Source organism: Podarcis muralis, chromosome 14, assembly GCF_964188315.1.
Source record: "Podarcis muralis chromosome 14, rPodMur119.hap1.1, whole genome shotgun sequence".
Taxonomy (NCBI): domain Eukaryota; kingdom Metazoa; phylum Chordata; class Lepidosauria; order Squamata; family Lacertidae; genus Podarcis; species Podarcis muralis.
The window spans coordinates 18827653-18844766 of NC_135668.1; the positions used below are offsets into that span (position 1 = coordinate 18827653).

Below are 17114 nucleotides of genomic sequence, written 5' to 3' on the forward strand. Positions count from 1 at the left end.
GCAGCCACCCACTCTGCTCTCAGATGCTTACCTGGGTCTGGGTCCACATCATCAGCTCAGAGATTTCTTTTGGAGAACTGTAGTATGGCCTTGGTGTAAAGGTAAAGGGACCCCTGACCATTAGGTCCAGTCATGACCGACTCTGGGGTTGCGGTGCTCATCTTGCGTACAGCTTCTGGGTCATGTGGCCAGCATGACTAAGCCGCTTCTGGCGAACCAGAGCAGCGCATGGAAACGCCGTTTACCTTCCTGCCAGAGCGGTAACTATTTATCTACTTGCACTTGACATGCTTTCAAACTGCTAGGTTGGCAGGAGCAGGGACCGAGCAACGGGAGCTCACCCCATCACGGGGATTCGAACCGCCAACCTTCTGATCGGCAAGTCCTAGGCTCTGTGGTTTAACCCACAGTGCCACCCTGTACCCTGAGCCAAAAACATGCAAAATTCTCATCAGGGTTTCCCAAACTGGGGTCTCTGGCTGTTATTGGACTACAACTCCCATCATCCCTAGCTAGCAGGACCAGTGGACAGGAATGATGGGAAATGTAGTCAAAACACAGCTGGAGACCCAAGTTTGGGAAACCCTACCCTAATTCAACAAAACAAGTTACACTCCCAAGCAAAACTAAACTTCTGTGTCTGTCTATAAAACTGAAATTCGCCTCCTCTGTTTGCTACTGTTGCCTTCAAAGCTCTTCAAACACTCCTAAGTGCTGTGCCAAAAATTCCCCCTGCATTTCCCATCCACTCGCAACCATTCTCCGGCAACTGACCCTAAAGAAAACGGAAAACTATCAACGAGGAAAGAGAACCTTGGTGTCTGCAAGAGTGTCCTTTCGTTTTACAAATCAGCTCCATTCTGCAGTACTCCCAGATTCCCATACTTCAGACCAAAAGCCAGGAGGAGACAACATGAGGTAATGCTTCCCATGGGATTTTTCCAGGTCAGGAAGTGTGGGCAGCTAGGAAGGTTGCGGAGTGCTGGAGAAATCTTTACCGGAAAGAAACACACATATATCTCTTATCTCCGAACCATAAAATAATCTCAAAACCGCACACTGACCCACATTATAAAGAAACTCCCAAGCACCCTGAGAATGAGGCAGGAAAATTGAAGTTTCTTTCACAGAGGGGGAAAAGGCACTTGCAAGAAACTGAAGAGCAGATTTCTGCACAGCACTAGAATATACGCCAACAGAATCAGCCCACATAGGAAACTGTTGAGGCTGAGAGATTCATAAGCTGTCCTACTGCAACCTTAGCAAGTTCACGGCCAAGGCAAGATTTGAACTGGTGGCTTGTGCTGGACCATGATTCATAGGTCTGCACTAGATCTTCAAAGATTCTCATCCTGTCTTCTTCCTCCTCTATTTCCCATAATGCCCAGCCTAAAAAAACCACCCAGGTGAGGACTGAGCATGTTCATTGGGCATGGAATGGTGGCTGACTATTGGGGTGGGATGAATGGTCCATTGGTAGCACCCTTAACAAACCACAGTTCCCAGGATTCTTTGGGGGAAAGCCATGACAGTTTAAAGTGGCATAATACTGCTTAAAAATGTATAGTGCAGATGGGACCAGTGATGGTGAAAAAGGAGCTGCCATTTTTAGCAGGACCCCAAGAAGAGGGACGCGGGTGGCACTGTGGGTTAATCCACAGAGCCTAGGACTTGCTGATCAGAAGGTCGGTGGTTCGAATCCCCGCGATAGGGTGAGCTCCCGTTGCTCAGTCCCTGCTCCTGCCAACCTAGCAGTTCAAAAGCATGTCAAAGTGCAAGTAGATAAATAGGTACCGCTCCGGCGGGAAGGTAAACGGTGTTTCCGTGCGCTGCTCTGGTTCACCAGAAGCGGCTTAGTCATGCTGGCCACATGACCCGGAAGCTGTACGCCGGCTCCCTAGGCCAATAAAGCGAGATGAGCACCGCAACCCCAGAGTCGGTCACGACTGGACCTAATGGTCAGGGGTCCCTTTACCTTTACTTTAAGAGCGGTAGAGCATCAACTTAGTATGCAGGTTCAATCCTCAGCATCCGCAGTGGCGTATCGTGGGGGGTGCAGGGGGGGCCGGCCGCACCGGGCGCAACATCTGGGGTTAGGGCAAATCCACAGGTTAGGGGGCGCAAATCCACGGGTTAGGGGGCGCAAATCCATGGGTTAGGGGGCGCAAATTACTTGCCTTGCCCCGGGTGCTGACAACCCACGCTACGCCACTGAGCATCCGAGAAAGATTCCCTGCCTAACATCCCCGACAGATGCTGCCACTCAGTGCAGACAACACTGGTCTAGATGGACCAATGGTCAGACTCTGTATTAGACAGCTCCCTATTTTCCTGTATCTCCTTTTCCAGCCTCAGCCACTATTTCTAGGTTACACTCCTTGCCAAACTCGCCCTGAGGAGTCCCACCTCCTGAGGCCAAGCCAATAAATCTTAAGCAAAGAATTTTAATATGTGCATTCCTTCCAATCTTATGTTAAACATTCCAGCACTTCATATGGCCGGAGTTTTAGGCTGAACAGCCAATTACAGCCTCTTTTTTGGCCTTTTGTTCTGTTCAGTTAATTTTAATCTCAACCGACTTGCAGTGAAGCAGCTCAGATAAGCTTCTTACAAGGATCTCTGGTTAATGTTGCTATTGTTGGTTCAAGATAGAGTATGAGCCTGCAAACTTTACTGCACTTGACTTCACTGCCAATTACACTGCGGGAGGAGGGGGGAAGAAAACTTACGAGGGTTTAAGATAAGAATCAATAGGGGCAGACACTCAGATCTGCCCACATTATCTGCAGCCTTCTCTCGGTCCCAGGTTAAGAGGCAGGAGCTGCTAACTTTTCCAGAGAGAAACCATGGCTTCTTTGAACCTTAGATATGAAACGTACAAAGTCCATTTACAGACTTAGTCCATATATCAAGCTCCATTTCCATGGTGTCTCCACATCACATGGCTTGTGCTAGTTACAGCAGATATTCACTTATCAGGGAAGAAAAGCAGTGAACTCCAGCACACCCCTGGAGTGGAGGAAGAGGCAAGATCCTAGTCTGGTCTGGTTCAGATGTAATGCTAAACCAGAGATGGGGAACATCAGGTCCAGTGGGCCCCAGGCGTCTCTATTGGGCTCTCAAGACTTTCAATAAGTGGCCTTGGGTTGCCCCATCCCTCCTTCTAACCTACTTCACATTTGAGAGAGACTAAGATGGGGGAAAGAACTACATATGATGCCTTGGAGGATGGGTGGGGTAAAAACAAAATACCGTATTTTTTGCTCTATAAGACTCACTTTTTCCCTCCTAAAAAGTAAGGGGAAATATGTGTGCGTCTTATGGAGCGAATACAGGCTGCGCAGCTATCCCAGAAGCCAGATCAGCAAGAGGGATCGCTGCTTTCACTGCGCAGAGATCCCTCTTGCTGTTCTGACTTCTGAGATTCAGAATATTTTTTTTCTTGTTTTCCTCCTCCAAAAACTAGGTGCGTCTTATGGCTTGGTGTGTCTTATAGAGCAAAAAATACAGTAAGTAACGCATAGAACAGGCTTCCTCAGTCTCAGCCCTCCAGATGTTTTTGGCCTACAACTCCCATGATCCCTAGCTAGCAGGACCAGTGGTCAGGGATGATGGGACCTGTAGTCTCAAAACATCTGGGGGGCCGAGGTTGAGGAAGCCTGGCATAGAATCACAAAGCTGGAAGGGAACCCAAGGGTCATCTAGTCCAATGCAGGAATCTCAACTAAAGCATCCATGATATCGTCAGTAGTGTAGATGAGATCCATGCTAAATAAAGACCCAAAGCTTTATTGAACCAACTGTGCCCCATTAAACATGCCTAGACTTCTTAGTAAATATTGCAGCGTTTTTGGAGCCCAATTAACAGCGCCACAAAACAGTCCACAAAAACGGCAAACACAATCCACCACTTCAGTTCTCTTGATGTTTTAAATGTGTGTGTCTTTCAGCCTGCAAATAAAGCACCGATGGGCCAATTTACTCAAAGTGGGAGATGTTATTCAATTTCACCGCTTTTCAAGCAAGTAAAGGCAAAAGACTGGTGTGCAGGCAGTAGCTTGTTACACCAAGTCCTTACACCTTGGGTTCATTCCATGCCCATATTTCCACCCACTGCCAGCTGTACCCATCCCTCCTCCTCCTCAATCTCTCCTTTTGACAGTCTCCTCTTAACAAGTTTAATGTCTATCGTGAACATAGGTGTGTTGGGGTGTTTTGTTTGGTTGTGGTTTTGCTTTTGCAAATGGGCATTCCACGTAAGCCAATTCCTTTGAGCAATTCTCCCTACCTGCAATTTTGGTCCTTACGCGATGTGTGCATGAAAGAGAAGGGAAAAGAGTACACTAAGTATGAAGTTGGCCTGCAAACAGAAAGAATCCATTGTGGAAAGATCATAGGCCTCTGGACTTGGAAGGACTTTACACGTGTAGTCAACGCAGGCAAAGAACAAGGACCTCAATCAGTTCTACAGGAGACTGACTTTTGTTCTGAGCAATTAAAATTCCAATCAGCCCTCTGTGTTCTTCTGCCAAACATCGTCAGACTGTCCCCCTCTCTCCTCCCACCCTACCATGGAACAGTATCAAGAAGTTTTGAATTGCACAAAGGTTACTACTGCATGTCATTATCTCAAACTTATCACCAATCATGGTGCTTCCATGCATCTTATTCTGTTCTGAACAATCCCTGTGATAACTCTTGGTGGAGGTGAGGCAGGGAACCACAAATCCCCCATCCCAGAGTTTAAATATCAAACTTTTATATGTTTTTGGGGTTTTTAGTTTAGAGAAAAGGCAACTAAGAGGCGACAGAACGGAAGTGAATACATTTATGCATGGTGCGAAGAGAGTTTTCCTCCCTCTCTCATAGCACAAGGACTCGGGGACATCCAATGAAGTTGAACATTGGGAGATTGAGGACAGACAAAAGAAAGGACTTATTCACACACTTAAACTGCGGAACTCACTGCCACAAGAAGCAGTGACGGTCACCAATTTGGGATTAGGCAAATTCAGGGAGGCTAAAGCAATCAGCGACTACTAACCCTGATGACTATTTTTGCTGTGCTGCTTTCCCCAGGAGAACTCGCTCTTTAATGCTCTATATCAGAACAAACTGCAATTCTAGTTTTCCACAGAATTGTTTTCAGTGGTAAAGAACAGGTTTTTGCAGGGAACAAATGCCGGGACAAGAACACAAAGAAGAAGTAGTTCTCAGCTTTAATTAATAATTATTTAAAGAGCGGACCTGTACCTAGAAACGTGGCACAAAAGGAAGGCTGGATGATCCCATAGGTGAAAACAAACACACTGGATAAAAGCTTATCTGGTTAATAAAGCAAACACCTTCCAAAACAGAAAGGCTTATGAATTATAATTCCTACAATTCCTGACCATTGACTATACTGATTGGGACTGATGAGAGCCAGAATTCATTATCATCTGGGGGAGCCACAGGTTCCCCATCCTTGGTATATAGAGTTCTGATCATTAGTGTGTTGAGAGTTAGCACTATACCTTCAAAGCATATTCTTTCCCCTCAAAGAATTCTGGGCACTGTAGTTATAATCATTCACCGAGTTATAATCCCCAGAAACCCTTAGCAAACCACAGTGCCCAGAATTCTTTGAGGGGGGCAGGGTGTGCTTCGAATGTGCTTTGAAAATACAGTGAGTATATAACCAAAGCTGTTCCTCTGAAAAATCGACCCCTTCCTACTCATTCCTGGGGGCTTTTCCAGCCAGAACTCAGTTCCGACACCTCTCAGGTGGGCGCCATTGCCATTATAAGAGAACATGGGAGGCGTTCGTGGTAAATTCTGGCATCTCTTTTCCTAGAAAAACAGCAATGATTCTGCCCTTCCATTACTTCTGGTGGATTCTTGGCATTCTAGCTTCAGCAGAGGAGTTAACAACGCAAGTCTTGAGTGTCAATATTACAGATTACGGTACCTCAGGAACAGTCTAAATCCCCAGCAATAAATTCTTTATTCCCCCTATGAGCTTCTCTTAGTCAATGTCAAATACATATTCCAGAAACATGACTTCTGCCTCTCTGAAACATCAGCATCCCCCGCTATCTCTGTCCACTGGGGTAAAAATAACTTAATTATGCTATCAAGCTGTGCTTAGCAAGACCAGGAGACTGACATTAAGAGTGTCAATCACATTGTCTCCTCATTTTGCACCATACGCATTTTGCACATTCTTTCCTGCATCGAAAAAGCCACGGGTGTATCAGGGTTAATCATCAGCCGTATTGTTTGTACAGTCCCCCCCCCCATCAACTTAAAAAAAAAAGGGAGACCTACTAAAGAAGATATGACCTGTCTAGTCTTGCTGACATCTGCAAACATTTACTTCCTGATTCTAAAAGTAACTGCAATGTGCCATTTTTTTAAAAAAAAGAAGAAGAGGTCAGTTGCTAACATGAGAGCCTTGCGTAGACACGTTCATTGATTCAACAAATGACTAGGACTACCATTCCATAACAACACACACAAACTGGTATTCGGTGCAGAATACAACTGATTTCTAGTCTTTAAGGGCTTATGCAAAACTTCAAAACCTTAAATTCTTTTTATATCCGCTGCTTTTAACTTTTTGATTCTGCAAAACCAGTTGGGATAGTTCAGTCAGAAGGGCATGAGACTCTTAATCTTGGGTTTGAACCCCACGTTGGGTAAAAGATTGGAAGTCCCTGTAACCTCACTTCTCGCAGTTTGAGAACCAGCAGAAGAGCCTCAGAGGAGGACCTCAGTGCATACAGAACAGACAAACAACTTTCCAAATATACAGCAGACACAGACATAGGGACTGATAAGACACAACTGCACTGATTTGTTGGGTTGCTGTTTTTTAGAATTCCAGAGCCATGTCAGGAAAGAGGCTGTTAGTGAGTGTGTGTACACACGCACACATATCCTTCCTAGCCTTTTTTGTAACAGAAAGCAGCAGAGAAAAGATGGAATCTGGGCCTCCCTTCTTGTTGCACTCAAACTTATTACTCTTCCAGACCGCTGTCTATCAGTTCTGAATTATTTCAGTGGGGAGGGTCCCGGTGTTTTGTTTTTCAGGTTTATATAACAGGGGGGAAATGAAATAGCAATTGCAGTGTTTAGACTACTGGGAAAATGCAAGGCTACATAGGCAATCTTCATAATCACTGCTGCCCTTTACAGAAAGAGGGAGAGGTGGGATATAAATCACAAGCGGAGCAGCTAGTGTAAACTAATGAGAATGAACAGCGTGCCAGGGATCTGCTGGATTTAATCTTGAGCCCGGAATGCCAACAGTAACTTGAATCTCTTCCCAAAAAAAAACCTTACTGAAAGGGGAAACAACACGGCACATCAGAGAGATGGCAGCGAAAGTTAAAAACAGAGGCATAGCTTCTTTGCTGGCCTTTTGTTAATGTCATTTTTAGAAGCCTTAAGTAGGCCAACTTTTCCAAAAGTTTGAAGAAGAAGAAGAAGAAAAGTCAGCAGGAACCTGGAACAGCTTTTAAAAACAGAAACCCTAGCAAACACCACAGAGCTCATCGCGCCGCACATTTTCCATCAATGGTACCTATTGAAGTTGACCGGGTAAAGGATGACATCTTCTGGTGCTCTGCCATCCCATTGGATAATATAGCTTTGCTCCAGCATCACCACGGGCTGGTACTGTTGGTACGGCACCCCTCTGTTCACTCCGTGTAGCCTCAGAGGATGGAAATGGTATGCGGCTCTGGCAATTGATAAGGTCAGATTCTCAGGACGCCTGGCTTGAATATAGAGCTGAAAGAGAAAGCGGGAAGAGACCTATGTTACAGCCAATCAAGCTCAGCTTTCACACATGCATTCAATCAGCAGCATGTCCCTTTCAAGACTTTTGCCAGCAAAGGGCTCTGGGCATCCAGAGCTGTAGTCAATGGACCACTTCCAACATAAATAGTGCATCAGCGACACAAATAGCATTCTGAAGGGTTATTTCTTGGAAAAAAATAATAATCACAGGCAATAGAGATTGTCCCCAAAATGGGAATCACTTAAGCTCAGTTGGTAGAGCATGAGACTCTTCACCTCAGGATAGTGGATTCAAGCCCTACATTGGGCAAAATATTCCCATACTGCAGGGGGTTGGACAATATGATCCTGGTAGTTACTTCCAACTCTGTGATTCCCCAATGGGAAAACAAGAGAATGGGCATTGACATGCCACTTGGAAAACAAAAACAAAGCCATGTAAGGTGCCAAAGAAAAATGTGGCCCCTGCAAAATGAGCCAGGATACATAAGCAAAGTTTGGGAGCTGCAGGGAGTGGGAAGAAGGTAGATCATGGTCAACTGGTTGACCTTTGGTTCACCAAGGATTTCTGTTCCCAATTGTTCAAGAATAGCAACAAGGGGGACTTTTCAGCCACTGAGAAGTAGTCTTCTCGTCCTTAGTGCTGATTGGAGCCAATCAAAGTGAAAGGAGGTGAGGATTGGCTCCTAGGGTCATTCTGGAGAAGGCTTGTGGGAGAGCACTGAAGAATTGTTCTGTATGCTAAGCGTTTAGGAACATTGAAAACACAAGGTGCTTCCGTTTCAAGAGAATGAGGTGCAAGTTCTGTTACGTCAAATGGAATGCCAAGGAAAACACTGCTCAGGTCACTCCAAAAGAAGATAATAAAGCACTCCAAATCACTTGCCCATGTATGTGCACAGAGGGGGGAAAGCCCAGATTCAACTGGAGGAGGCACGCGAAGATCTGCTCTAAGCATTGCAATGCATCATTATTATTCTAGAATTGTAAGATTGCTGTATAAACTTAGAAGGTTTATAATCTTAGAAGGGGGCGGTGGCTGTGAGAGGGCATGGCTGTGATAATCAAGAAGGGATCCTGAATTAGCTACTACACTACAGATGATGATGTAAAGGACTGAGTAAGTTCACACTAGGAGAGACGTTCCTAAGATATTTATCCCCAATATATGCTAACAAATGGCATTTATGGTAGTTTTGCATTACATGCTATGCTTCACATGAGAGAAAGAGACTAGCAATTGCTGTTTCTCTGACAAGGATGCAGTGAGTGTTACAAAAAGAGAGAGAGAGGAGAAAGAGAGAGAGAAGGAAGCTTTGCGGTTAGTTAGAAATATTTCTAGACTGACTGCACTTCTAACTGCAGCCAACGCATGCACAATTTCAAGGATTATAATCAAGACCATTTCTCACTTTCCTATATCTAAGCAGTCAACATCGAGTCCTGCATATTCATTCTTTTACTCTGTAGTTTGGAATGACTGACAAGTCCTTTCTTGTAATGCAACTATGATTAAGAAATCGTAGCATGCAGGTGAACGCAAAGATAACCTGACTGCAGGCTGGTGACCAATGACACCCCCCCCAAAAAAAAACTGGTTTAAAAATGTAGGGTAGTATTCAGCTAAAGTTTACTTAGAGTAGGCCTACAGAATTTTATTGACCTGCACATTTTCTGGCCTTTTGCCAACACTTTTAATATAGGACTACTAGATGACAACAGGGAGATTTCTTATTGATGGAGGATGGTGGGGGGGTGGGGGTGGGAGAGATTATCTCACCTTTTTGGCCCAAAGATTCTGAATGAAACTCACACTGTAAGCTAACACAACCAACAAGTTATCGCTAATGATTGGTAACGGTGAAATAAAATGGGAAAAGAAACAAAACACCACAAAATAGGGCAGGAATATAAAATACAGTCATACCTCGTGTTGCGTTTGCTTCAGGTTGAGCGTTGTCAGGTTGCGTCCCACAGCGACCCGAAAGTACTGGAAAGGGTTACTTCCAGGTTTCGCCACTCGTGCATGCGCAGACGCTCAAAATGACATCACACGCATGCACAGAAGTGGCAAATCGTGACCCGCGCAGACGCGGGTTGCGTTCTGCTCAGGTTGCGAACGGGGCTCCGGAACGGATCCCGTTCGCAACCAGAGGTACCACTGTAATGCTGGTGATAAGGAGAGGCTTTAAAAGAGGATTAGACAAATTCATGGAGAGGCTAGCTTTGATAGTTATGCTCTGCCTCCACAGTCGGAGCAGCAATGCTTCTGAATACCAATTGCTGGAAGCCACAGGAGGGGAGAACGCTCTTGTGCTTGAATCCTGGTTGTGGGTTTCCCATAGGCATCTGGTTGGCCACTGTGCAAACAGGACACTGGACCGGATGTGACCTGAGCCAGAAGGCTCTTCTTACGTTTTTCATATGTTATTCATAGTGTATAGCAGTGGTTTTCAACCCCTGTGCCATGGCACCCTGGGGTGCCTTGAATCATGCTCAGAGGTGCTGCAGGCAACAATGGTCTCTGTCCCTCTTTCCTTTCCTCCCTCCTCTTCTGCCCATCTCGCGTCTCTGCCTCCCAAAGGCTTACACAGCTGTTTATTGCAGCAGCCCTGGCTACAAGCTCCGCAGGTGAACGGTGCTTCTGGGAAGCACTTCTCTGTGGGGAGTGGGGAGTGGGTGACCAGCTCAGAGACCAGGGGTGGCAACAGCAGCTACCCAAAGGAGGAGGAGGAGGAGGAGGAGGAGGAGGAGGAGGAGGAGGAGGAGGAGGAGGAAGAAGAAGAAGAAGAAGAAGAAGAAGAAGAAGAAGAAGAAGAAGAAGAAGAAGAAGAAGAAGAGGAGGAGGAGGAGGAGGAGGAGGAGGAGGAGGAGTTTGGACTTGATATCCCGCCTTTCACTCCCCTCAAGGAGTCTCAAAGCGGCTAACAATCTCCTTTCCCTACCTTCCCCCACAACAAACACTCTGTGAGGTGAGTGGGGCTGAGAGACTTCAGAGAAATGTGACTAGCCCAAGGTCACCCAGCAGCTGCATGTGGAGGAGCGGGGAAGTGAACCCGGTTCACCAGATTACGAGTCCACCGCTCTTAACCACTACACCACCACTACGCTACACTCTCTAGGACCCCGAGGAGAGGAGGCTGAGGGAACCCACCACAAGGGGGGTGTTCAAAAAAGGGTGAGAGGCTGCCAGCTCTGCAGGCAAGGGAGACATAACTGGGCTCCTGAGCCCCACAGGGGTGCCGCAGAAAGAATGTGGTTGGTTAAGGGAGCTGCGGACTCAAGAAGGTTGAAAACCTCCCTCCCCCTCCCTCCCCAATACATGTGCACACAGAACATACATGTACGTTTGGACTAAACTCAAGAATCAGCATAAAAATGATCAAAACACACATTTACTAAAAGGGGATTTCACCTGTCTGTACCACCAAATGAATACAGGGTCTTGTCTCCTGAATCCAAAAACAGGAGGGGAAAGAAAAGCAGATTTGGTCATGGAGTTTCCAAAGATCAAAGGGAAGCAAAGGGTTTCGCAGTCCTCCATGATTGGAACTAGTCCTTTTTATGCCTTTCAGAGCAAAAATTCAGAGCGTGCACACAACACCAGTCTGTCTAAGCAAGACGGATGCTGCCTTTAGCTTCTGAAAGTTGATGGCATTTTGAAAGCTAAAATTTGTGCTCCGTTTCAAAGCAAATACCTCTCCCTGCGCTCGTGCCAAATTCTGATGCCTTCCCTTCAGTCCAGGCAAGTCCTGAACTAAATTCCCCACAGCTTAGACGCTGATTGGATGGGAAAGTCTAGTAAAGAAGGGACAGGTCCCAGAGAAAATGACTGTTTGTTCTTGCCTTACACAGCCAAGGAAAGTTCTTAGGACGGAAAAAGGGTCTCACTGCATGGAGTGCCATAATGCGCTTATAAAAATAGACCAAAAAAAGAAGAGAGAGAAAGAAAAAAGGGGGGGAAAGAGCTTATCTTGTTTACAGTTCAGAATTTTTATGCAGCACCAAGTAGCTAGATGCAGAGCCATTGCCCATGTGAAGGGTGGAGCTGTGGCTCTCTGGTATGGAACATGTTTTGCACACAGAAGGAACTGGGCTCAAGCCTAGGCATACTCAAGTAAGGATGGGCGGATATGTCGATTTCAGTTTCTCATTTTTTACAATCCTCAGTTTTCCACATTTCCACATTGGTTTGCAATTTTCAGTTCATGAAAATTCATCAGCATTTTTGTGCGAATGGCTTCCAAAACTGATGTTTTTTTATGCAGTTTGCCCTGGTGTACATATTTATGAAAAGCTATTTCTCCAAATATAATGCATTTTTGAGCGTTATTCTTCCTAATATATGCATTCTTTTGCACACTTTATCCTTGTGTATAGGGTTGGTTTTTGTGTGTGTGTGTGTGTGTGTGTGTGTGTGTGTGTGTGTGTGTGTGTGTTTGTATGCATTCTTTGGCTCGAAAACTGCATTGCAACGTCTAGAAAGGTGCGCATTTCAAATGATGGGTTTGTTCTGATTTACGTATTGTTTTGAAAAGTGCAACTTCTTTTTAAATGTCACCTGAATCAAATTTCCCCAACATTCCTATCCTCAGGTTGGGTTGGGAATTGCCAAAATGCAGTGTCCAACTTGGCCTTTTCGTGCCTGAGATGTATATTTTCAGAGCCTACTCTGCTTTTTTCTAATTGCATTTTAATTTTTTTAACTGTTATTAATATTGCATTTTAAATAGTTGGAACCCACCCTGGGATCTTAGTAGACTGAAGGAGGCAATACATTAAAATATCATCATCATCATCCCTGTCCACGAGATTGCTACTCATCAGTGTAAATATGGGGACAAGCTTGCACATGACGCGTTTCCAATATAGACGTCAAACTCTGTGTGTCCCTTATGTACAGTGCCACATATACTGAATGTTGATGTCTGTTTCACCACATTGGATACCACAGGAACTAATTCCTAGGGGCCAAGGTCCCTTTGGCCCCCAAATAACATATTTGAGGGGGCCGGGCCACCGCAAAGTTGTTGGGCATTGCCATTCAAGTGGTATTTGTGCACCATGTCTTGCGATCAATGATGCGGGGTGGGGCTTACCTGCCCCCCCCATATTTTACACAGCAAGCAATCCCGATGGATTCTTTTGCCAGGTACACAGAGCAAAACAGACACAGAGGATGGGATACAAGAAGCATCCAAAATCAGGGCTTATCCGCACTTTACATTTAGTGCAGCACCATACTACTTTAAACAGTCATGGATTCTGCCGCAGAATCTTGGAAACTGTAGTTTGTTAAGGCTGCTTGGAGAGGACCCCTATTCCCCTCACAGAGCTACAATTCCCTGAGTGGTTTAAACTTCAACCCCTCTTCCTAGGAAATGGTTTCAAATGGTAGTGCAGATGTGGCTTAAGAAGCACAGTGGCAGCTCTTACATTGCTCCTGACAGATTCATGAAAGCTGGGGTGGGGGCAGAAAATGGGTCTGGGTCTGGCTCCTTTGCAGTAGATCATTAAAGGCTTCTGGCTCGCAACCGTCTACCAACAACAATTAAATGCTTTCCCCCCTACCCCTGAATTAGGTTGCTCAAAAGGATTGCTACTCAAGCAGAATTGGATACATGGGTCACAGACTTCTTCGTCTCCTTCTCATGCACAACTGTGGTTCAAATTATTTCTTAAAAGAATAAATAATAAGAGTGGAGAAGCCCAAATTTCAATGAAACTGCAGAACATAGAGAGGGGAGGGTTAACTCTTCCCTCCCCAGCTGTGGTTCTAGAGGGGGGGGGGGGAAACCTGGCAGTGCAACTAGTGTTAGAAAGCTCCCATTAGCACCCATGAGAGTCGTCTTCTTCTTTCATATATATTCATTTAATCTGGGGTGGGGACACCTGTGGTCCCTCCAGATGTTATTGGGCTCCATCACTCCTCATCAGCGTGGCTAATCTGGAGGGACACAGGATCCTCATCCCTAATGTCAGGCTTCCTCAACCTCGGCCCTCCAGATGTTTTGGGACTACAACTCCCATGATCCCTAGCTAGCAGGACCAGTGGGCAGGGATGATGGGAACTGTAGTCTCAAAACATCTGGAGGGCCGGGGTTGAGGAAGCCTGCCTAATGTAGTGTAACCTGCAGCTTGACCCGTAATCATGCATTGACTATGTTCCCAATCAAAATGGTTCAGCCAGGGCAGGTAAAACATAAAAAATGAAACTACTTTAATCCAAAAATGAAACTACATAGACGAAGATGTAGGGTGGCCTCAGGCCAATGAGGATGGCCAGAACATACATATATATATATATATATATATATATATATATATATATATCAGCTAAATTGACTTTTGGGGACAATAAACTATTCCTATTGACAGGTTATCCCAGCACTGCATGCCAAGGGGAAAACTGCCCTGTAAATTATTCAGGGAAGGATATTAAGCAGATGCTAGCTGGATCTGCAGCCCAATGTCATGTTTTAAATTCCCTCGTGCAGCCAGGAATTCTCCTTGCTAATGAGAAAGTCCTGGAGAATGTTAATCATATATCTGAGGCTCTGAGAGACAACGCACAACAACAACAACTCCTCTCCCCCGCCCTGTTTTTGGCAGCTTTCGACACTCCTGCTTTCCAAACACTCTCCTAATGCTAACCAGCAGAGCCATGCAAAAATGTGCAAGAAGTGAAGAATTGAGAAAAGGAAAAGTTGGACAGGGCTGTAGGCAGATATATTCATCTTCTCTTTGTTCTTCATTCTCTCTTCATCCATCCATTGCCCATTCATTTTCTCTCACACCTCTCCATAGAGGCCCCTCTCTTCCCAGCTAGCTTTTCTCTCTGGGACTCCCCAGCCTCTGTTCATGCCAGCCTCTCTCCCCTTCCTTCCTTCCTTCCTTCCTTCCTTCCTTCCTTCCTTAATTCATTCAGCAACACCAAAGCTTCCTTCTATTATCCCACTGAGAACATCTCTGCATAAGCATCAATGGTCCAGCCTTACCTGTGCATATTTCCCAGCGCAAATCATTCCGTTCCACCTTGGGACGATAAGGCAGCCCGGGTGACGAATCAGATAGTTGTCTGACCTGCCCACAAAGGTGCCTGGATAGCCTGTCACCGAACCATCCAAATCATGGAAAATTGAGACCTTATCACCATCATTATTATTGTCTCCAAACCACTGGCCTGGCCTGCCCAAGAACACTCTGAGCCCAACCTTTGGAGAAAGACAGATAAGAACAGAGAGTCATTATTAGTGCAGGAACTCTATTGCATTTCAGGCTACTAAAATAGCTATTCAGTGCTTATGTCCCAAGTTGGTCTATAGATTTCCATGGTGGAAATGACAGGACCCCACCATGAGGGCTTTGTGGTTTATCAACTGAGTAACAGGCAGAAAACAGGCCTTCCCATCACTGTATCTCTGCACTGGAAAGAATGCACCTGAAGAATTTCCACCTGCTATGCAGTGGTACATCGAGTCACAAATGCCTCAGGTTACAAACGCTTCAGGTTACAAACTCCGCTAACCTGGAAGAGTTACCTCGAGTTGAGAACTTTGCCCCAAGATGAGAACGGAAATCTAGGCCCCATTAGCGGAAGCATGCCTCTAGTTAAGAACAGTTTCACGTTAAGAACGGACCTCTGGAACGAATTAGGTTCATAACCAGAGGCACCACTGTACAGCTCTTAAAGCAGGCTTAGGGGACCAGGGAGCCCTGATGTTGATGGATTTCAGTACCGGTCACCCCCAGCCAGCGTGGCCAACTCTTAGGGATGGTGGGAGTTGTGATCAAGCAACATTCAAAGGGCCACTCATTCCCCAATGCTATTTTAAAAAACAAAAAGTTATGTAACGGACAAAACATGGCAGTCTTGCACTGTTTGCTTGACAGTTTCCCACTTTAGGGTATCAAGGAGCTCCAAAAGACATAATAGGATATCCGATTTGATCCTCGCAACCACCATGCAAGCCAATTTAAGCTGAGAAAGCACCAACTCGGCCAAAGGCTACCCAGTGAGATTTGTAGCAAAGGAGAAACTTGAACCCAGGTATCTGCAGCCCAAGCCCCTTTGGATGAGGAGTTTATGCCCATCTAGATGCTGTTAGACTCTAACTCCCATCAGCGCTAGCCAGTATGGCCAATAATCACAGGATAATGGGAGTTGTAGACCAACAACATCTCAAAAACCACAAGTTCTCCATCCCTAGTCTCGCCTGGCAGTGACTCTTCCCAGTTCCAGACAGGGTTCCTCACACATCTTTGTTGGAAATGATGTGGATGCTGAAATCCTCTGTTGTATCTACAGAACCCTGCATCTACATTGCTTCTTCATCCGCATCCTTGCACTCTGTGCTTCTATGCCCCCACCAAGCAACATAAAATGAAGCTGAGAAAGGGAACACAAAATATGATTCCACCCCGACACATTCAGTTTCTCCAGATGTCTAGAGGAGAGCATGAGGAAGAGTGAGCCATCCTTGTGGTGAAGGGAAGTTCTGGCCCAAGTCAACTCAAGCAAAGTTTGTGATCTTCAAGAAGCGGCCTGCAAGAGTAGAGCCTCTTGCGCTCGCTCTGCACAGCTATCAAGCTCCACGTGGTTGCGGGAGGGCGCAACCGAATGAATTCCTCACCCTCCGCCTGACCTTCAATGGGCAACGTTTAAACAAGTTGCAAAGTGTGTGATTCACTGAAAGGCAGGAGGCCAAAAGAACTCCCTTCACCACAAGGAAGCAAGGAGCAGACACACCTAAACTTTGCACACAAAAATTAGGAACCCTAATAATCAGTGCTGACCGTGCACTAGGAACATTAGTCAGGCACCTAAATGCTATGCAGGACTCTTACAACAAGTCAAACCAGTGTTGCCTCTAGCTCAGTGTTGTCCTCACCAATGTTCCTCAACTGTGGGTGTTGCATGACAACTTATATCATGCCTGACCACTGGGCTAAATTGGCTGGGAATGATGGGAGTTGCAGTCCAACATAATCCAGGGAACCCCTGCCCGACAACATACTCTGGACAACCCAGGTGCTAGGAAGACCACCTCTCCCTTATACACCTGCCTGGAATTCAAAATCTATGGATGCCCTCATGATGCCACGGTCCTCTGAGAATATGGTACATGGCAACTCACAAGAGAGCATTCTTAATAGTAGCACCCCACTTCTGGAATGCCCTCCCTCTCAGGTGCGGTTCTGAGTTTTGACGCAACACTAATGGAGTTTTGGCACAAACTAAAAATGTGCATTTAGCCAGAGCCATGCCCCCTCACCTGGCTGATGTACTAATGTAGTTAATAAAGTGCTTGATCTGACGGTAATTTGTA

At 45.7% G+C, this 17114-nt stretch overlaps 2 protein-coding genes across 3 annotated transcripts in view; both read right to left on the bottom strand.

Moving 5' to 3' along the window:
* Positions 1-17114, bottom strand: part of CEMIP (cell migration inducing hyaluronidase 1) — a 170641-nt gene that overhangs the window by 123870 nt on the left and 29657 nt on the right. The gene's annotated exons all lie outside the window — the stretch shown is intronic.
* LOC114583937 (cell surface hyaluronidase CEMIP2-like) overlaps positions 1-17114 on the bottom strand; it is a 78663-nt gene that overhangs the window by 32536 nt on the left and 29013 nt on the right. The window contains exons 17-18 of the mRNA XM_077918920.1: positions 14784-14999; positions 7568-7776 (exon numbers count right to left, since the gene is read on the bottom strand). Of these exons, the coding sequence (XP_077775046.1) occupies positions 7568-7776; positions 14784-14999 (425 nt within the window). The remainder of the gene's footprint in view (positions 1-7567; positions 7777-14783; positions 15000-17114) is intronic.